General features: G+C 45.3%; 1 protein-coding gene across 1 annotated transcript; it reads right to left on the bottom strand.

Annotated features, from left to right (window-relative positions):
• Positions 1-810: 810 nt before the first annotated feature.
• axin2 (axin 2 (conductin, axil)) lies at positions 811-17,251 on the bottom strand. Its single transcript, XM_030141744.1, has 11 exons — positions 16,796-17,251; positions 14,548-15,474; positions 12,453-12,584; positions 10,196-10,298; positions 8,306-8,446; positions 7,382-7,914; positions 7,110-7,286; positions 6,812-7,027; positions 6,158-6,292; positions 5,253-5,420; positions 811-2,510 (listed from the first exon to the last, which is right to left on the bottom strand). The coding sequence occupies exons 2-11, from the start codon at positions 15,354-15,356 to the stop codon at positions 2,384-2,386; spliced, it is 2,541 nt and encodes an 846-aa protein (XP_029997604.1). The 5' UTR covers positions 15,357-15,474; positions 16,796-17,251; the 3' UTR covers positions 811-2,383.
• Between the last annotated feature and the right edge of the window lie 1,043 nt (positions 17,252-18,294).

The following is an 18,294-nucleotide window of genomic DNA, read 5'->3' as shown; positions in this document are numbered from 1 at the left end:
AACACACTCAAGTTGAAATGTAGAATTTCAGAGTATTTCTACAGAGTATTTCTACTAAAAAGGCTTAAAGAACTTGTCTGAGCTGAAACATGTTTATCAGTGCATTAATAATCCATCTGAAGGATCTGAACTATTTGAGATAAATCCAGAAAAGCTTGAACAACTTCATGTTTTGGCATTTTGTCATGCTGTTTTTGCTGTGCTGTCATAGTTGCATCATTGTGGCTTTGTTGACTTAATCATAGCTGAACTCTAATTACAGATGTGTAATTGGTGGTATCATCTTTTGTCCACCGCCCTGTCCTGAAGCTCACCAACAGTCACTACCTGTAACTTACATTCACACAGCAGCAGGGTTGTTGTTTTTTTTCAGCCACCTGGAGAGCCTGAGTTCATTCTCTGGGAACATAATTAGGCCTGAGCAAAACACCACATAACACTCGCTCACGGTTGGTGAAATGCCACGGGAGTCCAAATGGTTTACCATGTAAATAGCTGGGTGAATTTACTTATAGCGTGAATTTGCCAAATGTCTCATTAACACGCACTTAAATTCTCTCTCTTTCTGTGTTCCGCTACAACACGTGGAGGCTCTGGTGGCCAAATTAATGCTGCATGTTTTAATTTCCAACAGGGAGTAAATTAAAAGCTGATAATGGATGCAAATCTGGCAGAGCTTTCTCACTGGATCCAGTCGGTTGCACTCTCCACAGCGGGGTGTGTGTGGTGAAGTTTGTTCCATACACACACCCATACCAATTAGTGTAGAAAAACCCATAGAAGACACACACACCAAACCATAGGAAGCCATTTGCTAATTTGAAAAATAGAACATTTTAATAAAGGCTACATCTCTTCATAATTACAATAATTAAAGTACCGAGGCATCTTTTCAACTGAGCTCTATAGAACGCATAATTTACAGTTTACAAGTGGAGCCAAGGAAGCCATGAAAAATATTATAAAACATAAACATGATGAAACGGATACTAAAAGGCATAAAAATATCTTTTCAACATAAGGCCCCTTGTAAAAACCAAGGGAGTAACAGGACCCTGAAAACTGGGTAAAACACGGCAAGAATCCATGTAGGCACAGCTACTGTACTCAATTAAAACACTATGGACATAGTGTATATCACCACCACCACCATCATCATCTGCAGCACACAATGCACGCTTGCACATCACACACAGTAATCCTATTCAAAAGCAACTCAGTCACACATACACATAGGTAAGCACATTGGGGACACATTATAGAGCTTTTGTTGGTAAATATTAATATTGGTGTAAACACATTTTGGGGACTTGAGAACCTGTTCAGGGCAGTGTCCTCTTAGGAAATACGTAGGCTATTTGTGCGATGCCTGCGCCACTGGAACAAAGGCACTAAGACGCGACAGATCAAGGCTATCTATGCGGAGTCCCAGAGTAGGGAAATTAAACGTTAATAGCATTTTTGTTCCTTTTTCATTGTACAATCAGGGCCCTTCAGAGCAGATGGGGGGACACACCCACAAATAGCACTGCAGTAGTAAATATATTATCAAACTTAAGTGATACAAGAGCCATTCTCAAAGCTTCAGCAGTAAGCTCTCCAGCCAAGAGATCAGAGATGTCCCACTAAATCTCCAGAAACAGGAGCGGAGCTTTTTGAAGAGGTATTTTTGAAGCTTACAGTTCAATATGATGGGCCGAACATGAATAAAAACATTTTCTTTGCTTGAGAACTGATGCTCTGGAGGGAAAAAAAAGAAGAAAAATAAAATATCACAGAAAATCGGAGAAGTTTCTCCATCTCCAAGCAGCTTGTCCATGGAAGAATAATGGGGTTTGAGACAGGGATACTTCCAATAAATAGCAATAGAAATCTTTACACAGCAATACGAGGATCACAATACAATGCAATGTACATGTATATCTGCATATACATATAAGTGGGGTGCCAGTGATTGCCCCGTGGGAAAACGCTGGCACAGGCAGGGTCAGGTAAGCATCAGTCCCACTTTTGAACCCACTGCCCTGCTTCTCTGACGAGTGGTCATTCACCTAGAGTCTCTAGAGTCTTCTCTTCTGGAAACATGGAGATGTTTCAGTCCAGCAACAAAGTCTGTTATTTTCTTCACTTGAAGACGAGCTGTTCACATGATAGTCCGGTAATATCGATAACATGTCCTTCTTCCTTTTCTTTTTTTTTTTCTTTTAAAACTCCTGGATCGTTCCTTCGTCCGATCTGCCCAAACCTTGTTTCGTTCCATGACAAATCCAGTCTTAGCTTAAAAAGACACATCAGTTGTGGTTTGTGTGTGAAGGAGTACATCCATCCATCCATGGCGGGGTGAAATGTCCATAGGGAGTGTAATCCAAAACACGGGCAGGTCTCACTCCATCCTCTCCACTTTGCCCAAGATCTTTCCTTCGTAGGTGGGCAACAAGGAGCAGTCGTCTGACACCTCCTCGAACACCGCACCGCACTCGAACTCATCACTGGCCTTCTTGAAGTAGTACCTGAAACACAAGGAGACACCAGAGGGTTATCACCACTGATTTTATGTGCATCTAAGAAGTTATGTGACACTGATAAGTCACACTCTATTTCCGCTACTTGTAATATAATCAAGTAACCCTGCTCTGTGTACGGAAGATTAAATAAGAGGCTTGGCCCCTTCAGCCATCCAATCCCTCTTTTCTTTCTTTTCTTACCTCTCCCTTCCCTTTTTTTTTTTTTTCTCCACCATGTTGTTGTGAGTTTTGCCCTGGCTAACAGGGGCCAATTAAGCCTGTGTGCAAATGAAGGGGTCCTTTGACAAAGGCTGAAATTTTGGGAGCCTCCAAGTCTGTCTGTCATTGCCCACCGGACTCCTACACACCCGCACATAAAAAAGACACCGCCGCACACATGAACGGGCCTTTCACTAGCTTCTCATCCCCGTTTCATTATTACAGGGACAAAGAAAAGAGCAGAGACAGACAAAGACAAAGTGGAGGAGGAGACAGAGGCAGCCGGTACACTGTGTCCTTCCTACCCCTGCTGATATAGCCATAGGAAGGGCGGCCGGCTCACAACTTTCTGTGCGTGTGTGAGTGCATTGAAGAAAAAAAAAAAAAAAAAAAAACTAGGAGGAGAGGCTTCTCGTCAGCCATGACTTCATTGGGCCATTAATGATGCAACCCCCCCATCCTCATTTTAGAGGAAGAGAAAGCAGCAGGGGTGATTTGGTTTAGGGGGGTCTCAGAATTCACTCATTAACTATGTAATGGAAAAATGCCTCGATTTACTCCATGTGTGGGGTGACTGGAATGCGCATATGTTTGTGTGTGTTTGTGTGTATTCTGTTTTTAACGAGACGGAAGGCTGACAAAGTTGAACATGCAATTCTTATAAAACCAGAGCATGAGTCTTAAAAGAAAAAAAAAAAAAAGAAAAAAGTGATGCAAAGGTGCCTGTGTGCACATGCTCCAATCAGCGCAAGGGTGGTGACTAATAAAAAGCAGCCACAGTTAAAACGCAGGAAGGCTTCAACTAAATACAAGAGGTCTCACTGTGAAAAATAGAGTAAATAAGACAAAGTACATAAATAAGGCGACATGAAAGAGCACAAGACACGCCCATCATACTTTTCTGTCTGAAGGAGGAAGAAAGAGAGAGAGAGAGAAAAAAAAAAGCCGTTCTACTCTTTAAAAAAATCTTCAAAGAGTCATGATCTTTTCTGCTGAGAGAGACAGACAGAGACAGAGAGAGCCTGAATTTCCACTGGAACATGTTTTATGTGGCTAGATCTGTTTTTCCCCCCTTCTCCTCTTCTCTCTCCATTTGCACTGACATCTGGCACCAATATCGTCTGGCAGGGCCCAGCAGTACTGTTCTTTGTTGAACCACTGCCATGTTGAAATGACCCAACTCCACACATTCTCTGGCTGCTATTAAAGCGCTGCGCAGCTCTCTTTCCAAAAAATGTGGATGGTATGACACAGGAACTGAGACAACGAGCCAGAGAGAAAAGATGACGGTTTCGGAGTGTGGGGAAGGCGGGGGTGGCGTGTGTGGGGGGGGGATGGACAGATGTGGAGAACGCAATTTAAGTGCTTGTCACATTTGTTGATCCAAAAACGCTGCACACATCTGGACAGGAAGAGGTTTCAAGAGATTTTGTGCTTTCCCCTCAGAAATCATAGTTTGATACCTGTAATTACTAACACAATACTCGACCCATGTTTATCCTTGAGACCATAGCAAGGTAAACAATTCATGTTTAATCTTTTTGCTCTAATGCCCACTGGAAAAAAGACAATCAAAAGTAAAATCTCTCTGCGCAAACACACTTCGAAGCTGTGCGGCCTGTAGCGCGGCAAACAAGCGGATCTGGCATTTAACAGTCTGCCTTTCAAAAATATCCATAAAATGATTACAACATGTGTAAACATTGTGCATGTTCAATGCAAACACATTCATGTGTGTGCACATGTACACAGCAGGGCAGAAAAAAAGAGCCCCTGATAGCATCAGTGAAGAATTTGCACGCTGGCCATTTGTGTGAGTCTTTGTTGGTTGAAATGAAAGGGGCCGGGGCTTCAAAGCCATGTGTATTAAGTGTGCCTTAGCATGGAAATCAATACCAGATGGGACCCAAATCGCTGCAGTTCAAACTCTCCCACTAACCCCCCCCCCACCCCACCCTTACTCCCTCCCCTCTTGTCCTTTCCTTTTCATTGCACCCCCCTTAACACACATACACAAACCACAGAGGCCAGTACTGACTGCTCACACACACTGAAACAAACACTGATAAGTGCTACACATAGACATGGATAAGACACCAGTGAACTGATAAAATATTTAGCCCTTTAAGGTCAGACAGTGAAACCCGTAGTCCATATGTCCTGCTACAGGTTGTGGTTTCATTTGATGTGACAATTTTAATTACTTGCAGGGTCTAAAATGGTGCCAGGCCTGTCCTAACATCATACAGATTTTGTCACTGCTGTTTCTGCAGCAAAACACTTGCAAAGTCAACCATAATACTCCCAAGCTGTCAGGGATATAACTAGAAAATACTGGAAATAACTCTTTTCTCCTTCCTTTTTTCCTTGCCCTTTGCAATTTTAGAAAAGTACAGGTGCATTATAAACCCATTCAGCTTCCATTTCACCTGCAGCTTAAACATCGTCTCTGCACAAAGACAACAGCCCAATAGTTTGTCTTTTTTTGTTCTCAGTTTGATATTTGAGACTCATTTTCCCCATACACACCTATAGTTGCCCTTCTTGCGGAGCTGCTCCTTGAAGTGGCCCAGGGTGAGACTGTGGCTCTTCATGGTCCTCCGGTAGGGGATCTCCTCACCACAGAAGAAATATGTCACCACCGTCTCTCCGTTGCACACCCCGTGGCTTCCTGAACCCTTTTTACACTCCTTGATCCTGTCAAGAGACAAAGAGAGGCAGCATATGAGAAGACGGTGACACTGTTTAAGATAAATGATTAATTAAAAGATGAACGATAGAGAAATCAGACACAGAGCAAAGCTTTGATGGGAAAGTTACTGACAAACTACATGAACACAGAAGACAGAACTAGAAATACAGTACAGACCAAAGAGTATCACCAGCAAATGAGTGAGTGACCCACTGCTATCACCAAGTGTGTGCTAGTGTGTTGGTTGCACATTGAGAAGGGGCACAGTATTATCAATTCCCCTTCAGCTATATCCAAGGCTTTGTAGGCCCACTTCAGAGAGGCTCTCTCTTTGCAAAGCTCTGCTCGCCCCAGTTGACTGCCAGCTCACTGAAGGACAGCCAATAAAAATGATACATATATATAAAAGGGATGTCTTAGTCAGGTGGTGCAGTGACTACACGTCATCCACAAGCAGCACAAACACATACAATTAAGACAAACACAGAGCAAGGTCACTGTGTAGAAAAAAATAAGCTGAGCAAATGGGGTCTCTTGTCATTTGAGTGAGTACATGTGAGTGTGTGCACATGTCATAAAGCATTTTTATCCCTACATGAATGGAAAAGCAGTGCAGGTGACAAGTAGGAAGAGTTAAAAGGGTAGAAGTACACTGCAAGGTGGAGGCTATGGCTGAGAGGAGGAGGAAGAGGAGCAGAGAGGAGGAGAGGAGAGGGAGGGCAGGACGCTAGAGGCATCGTACTCTTCTGATTGGAGGCTGGGGCTGGTGGAGAGGAGGCCAGTGGGGATGGGATTGGCTAGAGACAGGGGGACGGACACCCCGCCCTGGACAGGCACTAAGTGGCTCTTCTCTCGCTGGAGACTGGACATTGAATGCCTGAGGAGAGAGAAGGCAGAGAGTTCATTACATAAATAATCCACACTGATGTAAGAAGATGAAGTATCCAGGCCTCAGTTTCCCAGAATAAGTTCTGATGTAGCAAACACAGGATGGATCATCTGTTCCTGCTTCTCATGGCCAGTATTAGCTGATGTGAAAACATAATTAAAAGCTGCCCAATTGAAAAACAAAAAACTGTGAGAAGTCTTGTGCTTTTCTTTGGCAGATACCCAAGGTTACTGATTTAGTTTTGTTCTTTATTCATATCATTTGAGGCTTTTAGGTGCTTGGGGAAAAAATGGTTTTGTTTCCTCCGTTTATCACAGTTAAAAAAACACAATCACATAATATTTCATATTATCTGACAGCATTATGCAGCTGATGTAGATATACCTAATTTGTAATTTCTTTTGTCAGGTAAAGTTTCAAATTATCTGGAGAATCATATGGAAACAGATATAGGTGGGTAGGGTGAAGTAAAGACAATACCATAACAGCTGTGTTGTTGCTATGTACCTTTGCTTGGTGGTCTTTGTTGAGACCTCCTCCAGTCTGCGACAGGCCTCCTCCAACTGGGCCAAAGTGTTAGGAGGAGGCAGTGGAGGCATAGCAGGATCTTGGATGAATGGTTGTGCTGGTTGATGGCCACGGAGGTGACCACAGCTTCCACCTCCACCCCATGTATGCGTCTGGGTCGAGGAGCTTCCAAAGGACTTCTTGGCGCTTTGGGCACTGTGAGAGATCAGACTACAGGTGAGTTCGTCGTCTTCAATGACAAACCCCAAGGAGACCTGTCTGAAGATCCACTGCTCACCTGTGAGACTTGTGCCTGCCCTGCCGTTTACTCTCCAGGATCCACTGGAGAACATTTTGGGTGGGGTCTGTTGTGTCACTGGGCAGCTGTGAGGGCCCACAGTCCTCCACACACCTTTCTGCAATTCCATCCTCCGCCCCTGAACGACACACACGCCTGGACAGAGAGCTGGACCGCCTGGGTGATAAGAGGGAGAATTTTAGCGTTTTTATGTTATTACTCAAATAGGAGGAGAGTTAAAAGAGAAATCACTTCAAAGAGCTGATACTGACCCCATACTGTTCTCCGCTGAGATCGCCCCACACATCTCCCTCCCCAGACTGCGACTGCGTTGGTAAGGGGGGCACGGCTGACATTCTGCGCTGCCAGAACACAGGCCATGCACCCTGAGCGCCGCCTCCCTTTCAATCTGCTCCTTACTCTTGGGACTGGCGTGATGGTGGATGTAGTGGTGGTGGATGTGTTTCGTGCTCTGCCTGCTTATAAGGGTTCTGTTGGGGCCCAGGGCCAGAGTGATGGCCCCCTGGTCAGGACTGGACACAGAGGATGTAGAAGGCCCCGTCCTCACTAGAGCTTTAATTCCAAAGCCTGACCGTGTGAAGGGCCGCTGCTCTGGGGAGCTAGAGCGAGGCGAGTGGCGGATGACAGCGGGGGACTGACAGCCGGGGGTCTTCAGGACACGAGAGAGGTGCTCGTCTAAGATCGCCTGAGGATCTTCATCGGAGGAGCCTGAGAGGAGGGTCAAGGGGTGATGAGAGAGTTGAGGAGCGCTTCCCATTATCTCGGTGTCTTCTCTTTCTTCCTCCTGGAAAAAAATTAAGAATTGTCATCATACTGCGGAGAAAAAAAACTTCACATTCCTACAGGTACCACTGTCATACTGCTGTTTATTGCCACTGTGAAAGGGTAGGACTGACATTATTTCATAGGTTAAACAGCTCTGCAGAGACAAATGTTAACATCTGAATGTAGTTGGGAATAACTGTGCAAAAGCAGTTTAGCTCTTTGCATCATGCAAATTACAATAGTGACAAGAAAGTGGGGTGAGAGCTTTTGTAGCCACTGTAACATTATCACTGGTCTCTCCATGATGATTACCACTTCTGATTTTACAGTTAAGTTATGATACTGTATGTCACACATCACATAAAGAAAACATGTGAACTAGATATGAAGAGTAAGAGTCTGGTGCAAACCTCTTGAATCTGCTGTAGCCTCTCCTCCAGAGAGCTTATGGTGTCCTGCTCTCTCTTCAGGCTCTCCAAGCGGGAGATGAGCTTTGCTGCAAACTCTGCTGGCTCCATGGGGACGATATCCTTGGGAGGATGGCGAGTACGCTTTGGGGGGAAAAAAATACAGAAACATTAGCTATTATATCATCTGTATCACCCTCATATGTTGAGTCCCTTCCAACAAAACATCCATACTCCACTACCACTTTACTGCCATTGGTGGTGCGGATTAGGGCTTTCTTTTAGGAACCTGGGGCTACCGGGTTGTTACAAGGGGTGGCAGGTCCTAGTGTTTGGTCATGCTGGGCTAGGTCTCGGCTGGTTCCCTCTGTCATCATCAGTAGGCCTCTTTAAAGTCAGCACACTTCAAAGCTTTCCTCGTCAAATATCAAACACTCAGTAGGGGTAGAATAGGGTGGTAGAGGGAAGGACGGAGGGATTGATAGATGGAAGCAGTGGCTTTACATCTAGGAATAAAAGCCATATATCGACAGGGGGTGGAAGAGAACTCCATGGAGGAAACGAAGAGGGATTAAAAAAATGGAAGTTGAGATTCAGAGATGTGTGTTCACAGGAGGGGACAGAAAAAAAATGAACAGAAGGAAGGGTTGGAAGAAAGAGATAAAGGTGCCAAAAAAAAAAAAAAAAGGATCAGAAAGGTTGGGCTAGTTTAGCCCCTTCCCTCCCCTGCACCTTCACATCACACACTGGGCACCTTTGAGGTACACTGTAGTGACAGTAGGATTTGTGTGTGCACACATATCTTAAATTATTTGCATTTTTGCACTGGGGCTTTCTTGATTTTCTTTCTTTGGCTTTCCACATGTCTTTGTAGTGGGGATGAAGAGGAGAAAAGAGTGAGAAAAAGAGGTGCTGTTTGATGGAGCCTGGGGCTGATGCACCATGGGAAAGGCAGCCATCGCCAAAAATCAGACAGGAAACAAAAACAAGAATAAAAGAGAAAGTAAAGCAAAGGGGGACAATGAGAAGAGAGGGGTGGTAGGAACCCATCTGGAGATCTTCTCTTAAGTAATATCTGCTGCATGCATGAAAATGTTCAAAAAGAAGGTTACATACAGTTTATCTTATTAAGCATCTCATGTTGTAACATACATCATATATCTATTTTGTACCACCTTTCCTGTCCTGTTAGCTTCTATTTAGCTACTGTCTCCCCCCTGACCCACTCAGAGCTCACATGACATGCTCTAACTCTTCCCTTAGATCCTTCACTTTTAGGGTCTGTGTGTGTGGGTGTAGGGGGGTTGGGGTGCTGTGGAAAAAAGGGGGCCAGCTCTGTTGGAAGTTGTCACTTCCCTGTGCGTTTGCTCCATTCATCCTCGGATCAAAGCGCTGCGTGTGCGTGCATGTGCGTGTGAAAAGTGTCTGAGTATCTTTGTGTTTTTGTTGGGGAACGGGGCTGATTTCAGAGCCCTCGGGATAAAGCGGCAGAGATCTTCCTCATCTCTCCCTATTCTCCATATTTACAGCATCGGTAGGGAAGAAAAACCCTGGTGTGTTCCGAGCGCTGCGGCGATAAACAGCTTAGAGACCTCCCCGTCTCCCGCCGACTTCAAGGAACCCTAATGGGGGTGTAGGTGACACCAAAGGTAGCGAGGGGGCTTGTGTTTGGATGTGCGTGTGTGTGTGTGTGAGTGGGAGGCTGGGTCTTTGACGTTACTCTTCAGATCTTTGCTGGTGTTGTTGAATTGAGAATGCCGAATACAGTTTGTGCGGTACTATTCATAGAACCCAGAGAGACCCCGAGCAGAGGGTGGTATGGAAATTACACTGTGGGGCCCAGGTTCAAAAAGACTTCTGAACATGTGTATATGTGTGCGTTTGTGTACTTACAGGAAAAGCAGGCAGAAAGACTTGGCTGTTCATTCTCATGTTGCGCTGCATCTCTCTCTGTAGCTGCTTCTTGGAGCCTAGTTTATACGGAGGGATGCCATCTCTGAGGGTGTACAGACAGATCAAAGGTCAGTTACCCAATCAGAAACACCATTTAAGACCAAACAAGCCGTGTGGAAAACACTTATTAGGCAGCTGGGTAGATCAATAACACTTCAAGCAAGCAGAAATCTAATTTATTAATTCTATCTGTTTTGATCTCCTAGGCTTGATCTGAGAACAAAAAAGACACTCAGAGGTACAGTAAATGATGCCAGTGTCTCCATCCTGCTATCTGTGTCAGAGCTGAGGTTCACATGGTTCGGAGTGAGGCAGTAGGAGATTTTGTTTGCCATAGAAATGACACTCATTTTTCAGCTCTGGCTGCATGGCAGCACTGGGCACCCTGCGGGCCATTTCCTTTCAACATTACATACACTGCAGTATGCTGTGTACTGGCCACAACTAGTGTCAGCATTAGCATTCCCCTAATGACTTTTTGTTGAGCTGAGGACACTGTTAGCATTAGCTACTCATTACACTTATTCAAAGAGCTACTGCAGGACAGCACCCTAGGGTGTATCTAACCTGGTTAAATCTATCTGAGGGAGTGAATAGCTGATGGCTAAAAATGAAATCAATCAGAAAACCTCCAGCTTCAAACTGAAACACTTGACAGTGTAAAACTGAGTCTTTTCTCCCATGCTAAAGAGCAGTTTCCTGGTGACCTAGCCTAACTGAGGAGCACTTTTCCACTTTTGCTTTGAAATGCCACAGTCATGCGCATAAGCAACCCTCCCCCCTCCCAATTTTCATTTGGCAAGCGCTGCCGCAGTCAGCCTCTGATCTCCGCACATCAAAAGGCTGGTTTGTAAGATAAGGTAATGTTTGAAGTCTGCGCAGCTGCATTCCCCAGCGTCCAAGCAAATCCATAAATAAGATATAAGCAACCCCCCCCACCACCACCACTTTCTTTCTCTTCCCACCAATCCGCCTCCTCCCCTGTTACTTTTTTCTTCTATTCTTTTCTTTATCTAGAAATGAGATTCAAATGTTTATGGATCCTTTTAACTGACCTAAAGACAGGCAGATATTCTGATCAAGGCCAGAGTAGGCAGGAAATGAGGGTGGGGGTTGTGTCCTTGTGGCTATGGCTTTGTCACTGAACTGAGCAAAGTGCAGCAGGATAGGACTATATGGGTCCCGGGCTCTTTGAAGCCGGGTTGTTTAGAGATATGCCAGTTCAGGGGACTCCCTGTTGTAAAAAAAAAAACAAACCTGTTTATAGCTGCCATATTCCTGTGTGTCCCTGCCCACCCCTTACGCTGAACATTAGTGCCTCTGTCATAAAGTATCTGTAGCTCTGTCATGGTTAACCCTGATGTTTCACTGATGTCATTTAATGTAGGCCTTGACACCTCCCACGTGGGATGAGGTAAAGAGGACCAAAACGCTTCTGCTTTCTGTCCAAAAGCAGCTGACCTGACTGCTGCTGGCCTTGAGCTGTGCAATGAGTAATGATTTCATAGTACCTTGTCACTTGAGCAACACGTGATTACAGAGTAATCCTTCAGAGGAACGAGGCTCTTTGCACGTAGTGTGCACTGATAAACATGTAACAGGCATAACATTGACTGTATACAACCTATGCACTAGTTTGTGTTCAAAGAGGATGGATTACCTCACTGGTTGGCAAGTCACTTCATTAAATACACCTCAGCATCTTCAAGTACATGAACACCTGCTGATCTCAGGTTTTAGAGTGTCGTTAGTTAGTCACGATCTCTTTTTTTATTTTAATGTTTTTATTCTAGACTGGGCAAACACCTGAGTACTTCATTCTACACCTTGAATTACATTGTGAAACTTCCTGACTGATAGTTGACACCTCCACTCATGCCAACCAGATACATTTACAAGGAAAAATTATTAAATACGTATTGAAAGGGTGTCTGAGAAAGCCAGGTATAAAGATGGGACTTGTTTCTGAATCATATGATAGCTCCTCCGTAGTCTTGCAGGTTTTTTTCCTAGGCCATAATTCACCTACCTTTCCATTACAGCATACTGCCAGTTTAGGTAAAACTCCCCACAGTAAGCTGAATGAACCTGACACTTGATCTTCTCTGAAACCCACACAACACCTCCCTTCACATTCCCGAAAAGCCTACACTGACACACACACACACACATATATGTTTTGTTAATATTCACTTACACACTGCTGTCAGTCACAGACATGGAGTCGTCGGTCAAGGCGTCACTGGACACCTCACTGTCGTTGGTGCTGCTGACCGGGGCAAAGGACCCCACATGGCAGGGGTTTAGTGAGTCTCCTCTCTTGTATGATCTGGAGAGGTTACAACAACAACAACAGAGATCAGATTAATCCAAACACAATACTGCAAGACTGCATCCAACAGGTGGGTGACATTTTGTGGCTGCTTGCTGAGGAATGAATTGTGTGTTTCATTTATGTCCAGATCAGGGAGTCAGAGTATCTTCTAAGGGATAAATGATACTAAAAGGGATGTGATCAAAGCATGGAGGGTGCATCTGTGGCCTTGTCTGTGATGAATAATTCCGGTCAGCTACTGTAGAGCCTGGCAACCTAATTCCCCTCGAATACAGCCCAGTTCACGAGCCTGCCTAACGTACTGTACAACTGCTCTGGGAAAACTCTGGTTTCCTCCTTGTGGACTATTTCTGCTTCCTTAAATGACTGTCAATTTCTGTCTTTCCATTCCTCTCATTCACACTCACTCTTTCCTCAGCATTCATCTCCTGCTGTGCATGCATTCTTGCCATGGTACAGGAGAAGGAGAAAAGGGGGGAGTGACCAAAAGAGAGAGAAAAAAAAGTAAAGAGCAGAAGCATGAGAGTGTGTCAGAGAAGGGAAGGAAAGAAAAGAAGGAAAGGAAAATGGGGGGGGGGGGGGTAAGAGAGAGACCCAGCATGACTAAAGCTGTAGGCCCCAAGCTCCAGGCTGACCTTCAGAGGGGCTTGCAAAGAGTCAGGTATTTAACACAGCTGGCCTTGCATTCTTCCCTCCCTGCCTCTCTCTCACCCCCTCATTTATCCCTTCTACGTCCCTCCCTTTCTTTCATGAGGTGCACCCCCCCACACACACACACACACCTCTCTCTCTCTCTCTCTGTCCTTCCTTTCCGCTCTCCCCCTCCACCCCTCACTTTCTCTCCAAAAGCATGCCTCGTAGTCCCCATCCCTGAGTTTTCAAAAGGGAAAAAAAAGATAAAAGTGGGGAAGGCGGGGGAAAGCAGCAAAGGAGGGAATCAGAGGAGAATTGACGCAAACAAGAAAAGAGGGAAAGAGAGAGTGAGAGGGTTGGGGTGGAGGGGGAGTTGGTGGGTGGGTGGGGGGGTGTTGATTCTGTACTGTAGCTGCTGCTGTTCAGGGTTTGTTTGCTTTTTTTTTTTAAAGAACCTGAGTCAGATGAGAAGAAGTGAGAAGAGGGAAGCGGAAAAGGGGAGAAATGGGTTCCACATGTTTTGAATCTGTATGGTGACAATGGGAGGGGAGAGAGAAGCACTGAGGCTTCATTTCAAAAGAGAGCTATTCTCTCAGTTTGGCCAACAAGGATCACATTAAAGGGAACTCCAGCATACACAAGCTGTCAACCTGCGCTGTCCAAAACAGGTAGCTGTCAAGTGGGCTCTGCCTGTCACGCTCATTCTTAAAAGTTATGTGCAACTTGTAATTCAGTGCCAAATTAGCATCAATGGGCAAAGAAAACACTACTGCTCATCTGGTACCAACTTCTCACAGTTCTCCCCCAGAACAACTTGATTTTTTATCTTTAAAAACATACAGGCAGATGAGAAAGGCCAACCAGTAAATACATCCATATGAAACTACAACACATCTAATGCAAAGATCTGCTATAGATTTATATGTGTGTTACAGATTTGAGGACAGAGTGGTACAAGAGGAGGCATAGCATAGCAATGTCATCATCTATTATTTGCTGGCTGGGGCCGGAGCCAGCCGTGCTCTGTGAACTTTTCCCGTGGAAGACGATCCCTCATCCTGCGGAACTATTTCAAAGCCCCGGAAATCCAGGCGAGCGCCAGCAGAGGGCTGTGCTGGAGACACTGAGAGGAGAGAGGGGCCAGACACAAGCAGGGAGTGAAAGACAGCCAGAGTTCTCTACGAACTCCACACAAACCCTGCAAGGAAAATGTGTTTTCCACTGTTGAGCCTGTGCATGATCTGATGAGTGTGGATGGAGCTGACTGACTAATGCATGATGGACACACACATGTGGGTGGGTGGGTGCTGCAGTCCAGTCTTACCTGTATCCCCTGTCCATCACCTCCACTGCCCTCATGGACACGGGGGCCCTCTGAGCCTTTGCAGACAGTCCAACCAGGGCTTTGGCTTTGAAATCACAGCTCCACTCCTCTTCCTCGTTGAGCGTGGGCAGGTATCCACACACCACTTTAAGGTCGCCCAGCCCGTTCGAGTTGACGTGACTCGGGTTTTCACCCCCAGTCCTCACGTACTCGAGGTAAATGTCAGAGGTCAGGAACATCTGGTAGGCGTTCTCCTCCATGTTCGTCTGGATCTCGGTCTGAGCCTGGTCGAACATGGCAGAGTCTATGTGCTGCTTCTTGATATTATCCCGGATGAAGGTCTTAGTTGCGGGCTTCAGCTGCTTGGCGACAATGCTGTTGTTTTCAATGTAGCGCTTGTAGATTGCTTTGGCCACTCTCTGTGTTTTGGTATCCTTGAGGTCCATTTGCCTGAAGCCATTGCAGGCGAACCAAAAGTCTAAAGTATCGACACATTTCTCTCGCTCCAGGAATGTCCTAAAAAGAAGAGCACCGTCCTGGTCTCCGAGGAGAGAGTGCAAAGACTTTGTCCACCGGGAAAGCGGTGAATCCGGGGAGGCACTCCCCTCTGGCTCCCCAAGACCATCCTCGTTCCTCCTCGCCGAGGAGCCCGGAGAGCCGAGTAAAACTGATTTGGGGGATTCCAGGGGTTTCATCATTGCGAGTTTGCCGGGGTAGCAGGGCGCATCGCCCTCCTCCCCAGGCACCGGGGGTCGAGGAGCATCTTCGCGGAAACTACTGGCGATATGGTCCATAAGCGCCCGGCTCATGGCTCTGAAGGCAGCAGGAGAGAGCCCGTGTGTTGTTCGCCTCCTCTGAGCTTCTACTGTAATCTCCTCACTCTCTTATGTCAGCGGGGGAGCTTCTCTCTGGCTGCCCGTCTTCTCTCTGAAACACAAAGTATTGATCTAATCAAAACCAGATCCGCCCCAACTTCAAAGGGGGAGAGACACAGCAAGAGTCTTTTCAGACCCTCACTGACTTTTACAGAAAAAGACAGGCTCGTCCACAGAAAAATCTGAGAAAAGCGCTGCAGCAGCATTACATAAACAGCATTTCTTCTGATCTTAACCTGAAACGAGGAAACAAATTAGACAGAATAGTCCCCATGAATGCGCACATGCACCGCCGAGCCGCTTCAACTAAACCTGCATCGTTTCCATCTCTGACAACACGAGAAGTCCCATTTCCACATATGCCAAACGGGGCTGCGAACTCCCCACCACTAATAAGTCATTTATCCTTCAAAGTGATAGGGCATTACGCACGGACACGGCTTTATGAACGCTTCCGGATCCATCACACGCCTGATGTCAGGATTACAGCCTGGCTGCTGCTGCAGATACACAAACACATGTCTTTCTTCAACCCTTGGCACTTTCTAATTCCTGAGCATAGCGAGGCATTTCCCTCTACATCTCATTACAAGCGGCTAAATCACGTCAAATCGAGCCATGCCGCCACTACCTGTAGGACCTTGATGTGGGACAAACTCGATGAGATCGAAAAACGTGACCAAAATAGTTAATGGAGTTCAGCGGCTGCTCCAGCTTTGGTGTGCTACTCCTAAAGCTTTAACATGCTCGATCGTCCACAGATGTACATTCCGGTGACAGCAGACATTCACATATAAGCAGTTTGTTCCAGATGATCGTTCCATCCAAACGCATCACCGCTGGTGTATGAGCGGCTGATGTGCAACACTGCAGATCTGACTTTGAAGCTCTGACACACTTACTTACACGAGTGCTGAACTTGTCAGACAAAACTACAACTCGGAAATATCCTATACTACCCACTAAATACGTCACTTTTGGATAAATAAGTTATATCCCACCTTATAGACTACGCCTAAAGTGGACTTAGTTGATAATCGCGGTGTAAAACTGATGTTGCATTCAAGACGAAAAGGAAAAAACATCCCCTCTAACGTCCAATCCCAAGAACACCAAAGTCTCACGGTTTGTGGGGGAGGAATTCCACAAAAAAGAAACCAACAGAAACAAGCAATACCTACTTTAACTTTCCAAACATGAAGTCAAAAATTCGACAAGGTTGCTGGAATAACGATATAGAGAATATTTGGTTCGTTTTACGGCTGAAAACGCGTCGGTTTCACCCCGAACGTTACTTCAAAGGCGAGTCAACAGCACATCAAAGGCAGCTCCAATGGGGGCCAGTTTGAGGAGGCACACTCTGCTTAACTTACCATCGATCCACGAGTTCTGCTCTCAAATTAAACTCCCGTTGTTTTTTATCCGCCAAAAAACGCGCATAATCCACAATACTCGTCTCCACGGCGCGTCCACATACGGTCCGTTCAGGTTCGAGTCGGTTTTTACGGAGAGAAAAATGCACCCGAGAGGAAAAAAAAAAATACCGCTTTTCTCCCTCCTCCTTTTTTCCTCCCAGTGGTTTCAGGCTGCCATGCCGTACGGTAGGTCTCTCCTGTAGGCGACTCCAACACCAACTGAACTGAGGCTGGAGCAGAGCGCACTTCAAAGTAAGGAACCGACTGCCGGGTCCCGGAAGCGGCATAAAAAACAAATGCAGCCTAATAGCACGGAAAAAAAATCACACAAGCCGCTGAGATGCAAAGACGCGTTCAGTAACTCAAACCGACACGCAATTGAGTGTGGGGTATTTTTTAAACCCGGATTTGTTAAGTTTTAACGCCTTTTTTGTGCGTTTTTGCCAGATCACGAAGTTGCCGCTACAATGTGAGGACCTTATCAAAGACAGGCAATCTTCAGCCAACTCCCCGAGGCTTTGGAGCGTCAGAAGTAACTGATCTGCCGCCCCAATAGCATTATCGCAACAATCCCTCTGTTGCTACATAAACTTTAAAGACGCAGGGATCTCTTCTTAAAAAAAACAAAAAAAAAAAACCGCATAGTTTTTCCAGATTAAGCTACGGGGTCCTGTGGATGCACTATACATGCACAGGCATGTATCAAATACTTCACATCCTCTTCTAAACACTGGACATATTAGTATGAATGATAAAAGCAGAATATTTATCAGCAATTCCTTTAGGAAATATAGAGCACAACTTATGTTCCTTAAGTTTCCAAGCATCCTAATGTTAAATAAGCATTTTATTTATGATTTGTGTAACCCCCCCCCCCTTTTTTTCTTTTTTTTTTTTTTTAAATTTACTTATCATTTTTACCAGTTGTCATTCATATGCACCATGTTTCAATAAATCAAATCATGCTGCTGTTATTATATTATCACTCCACAGCTCCTACCAGTGGCTGAAAGGACACATAGTCAAAGCTCAGTTCCCCTGAGGATGTTATAGTATCATTTGTACAAAAAAAAATAAAAAATAATAATAATAATAAAGCCTGCAGCTCTGACAGTACAGCTAACCCTCCTTAACCGTAGCAGGAGATAACATAAAAAAGCCCACAGAGAGCTCAGACATTCAGTATAGATCCATTCAGCACTAGTCTGACCAAGAGGGACTGAGATGAGACCTGATCAGTGTTGGACGTGTTGGACAATGCGTTCTCCTTACTGCACTGGCAACAGCCACTGTTGATAGTGTTTATAGAACAGAGCCAATAGTGTTTTGGATCGTTCTTTAGTGTTCAAATGAGCCACCACAGGGGACCCTTTGTACAAGATGACTGGCTATATTCTTGAAAGGGAGACAGTAGATGTCTGTGTGTCCTTGTTGTCTCAGTGGACACAGATTCAAAA

This window comes from Sphaeramia orbicularis, chromosome 8, assembly GCF_902148855.1.
Source record: "Sphaeramia orbicularis chromosome 8, fSphaOr1.1, whole genome shotgun sequence".
In the NCBI taxonomy this organism is placed as follows: Eukaryota; Metazoa; Chordata; class Actinopteri; order Kurtiformes; family Apogonidae; genus Sphaeramia; species Sphaeramia orbicularis.
The sequence above is the reverse complement of the archived record's forward strand: the minus strand, read 5'-3'. Positions and strand labels throughout refer to the sequence as shown.

Coding starts and splice junctions, on each gene's coding strand:
- axin2 (XM_030141744.1), bottom strand. CDS start 15,356: ATGAGCCGGGCGCTTATGGACCATATCGCCAGTAGTTTCCGCGAAGAT. Junction 12,585..14,547: donor GTGATGGACAGGGGATACAG/GTAAGACTGGAC, acceptor TAACCTCTCCAG/ATCATACAAGAGAGGAGACT. Junction 7,287..7,381: donor TCAGCGGAGAACAGTATGGG/GTCAGTATCAGC, acceptor CTTATCACCCAG/GCGGTCCAGCTCTCTGTCCA.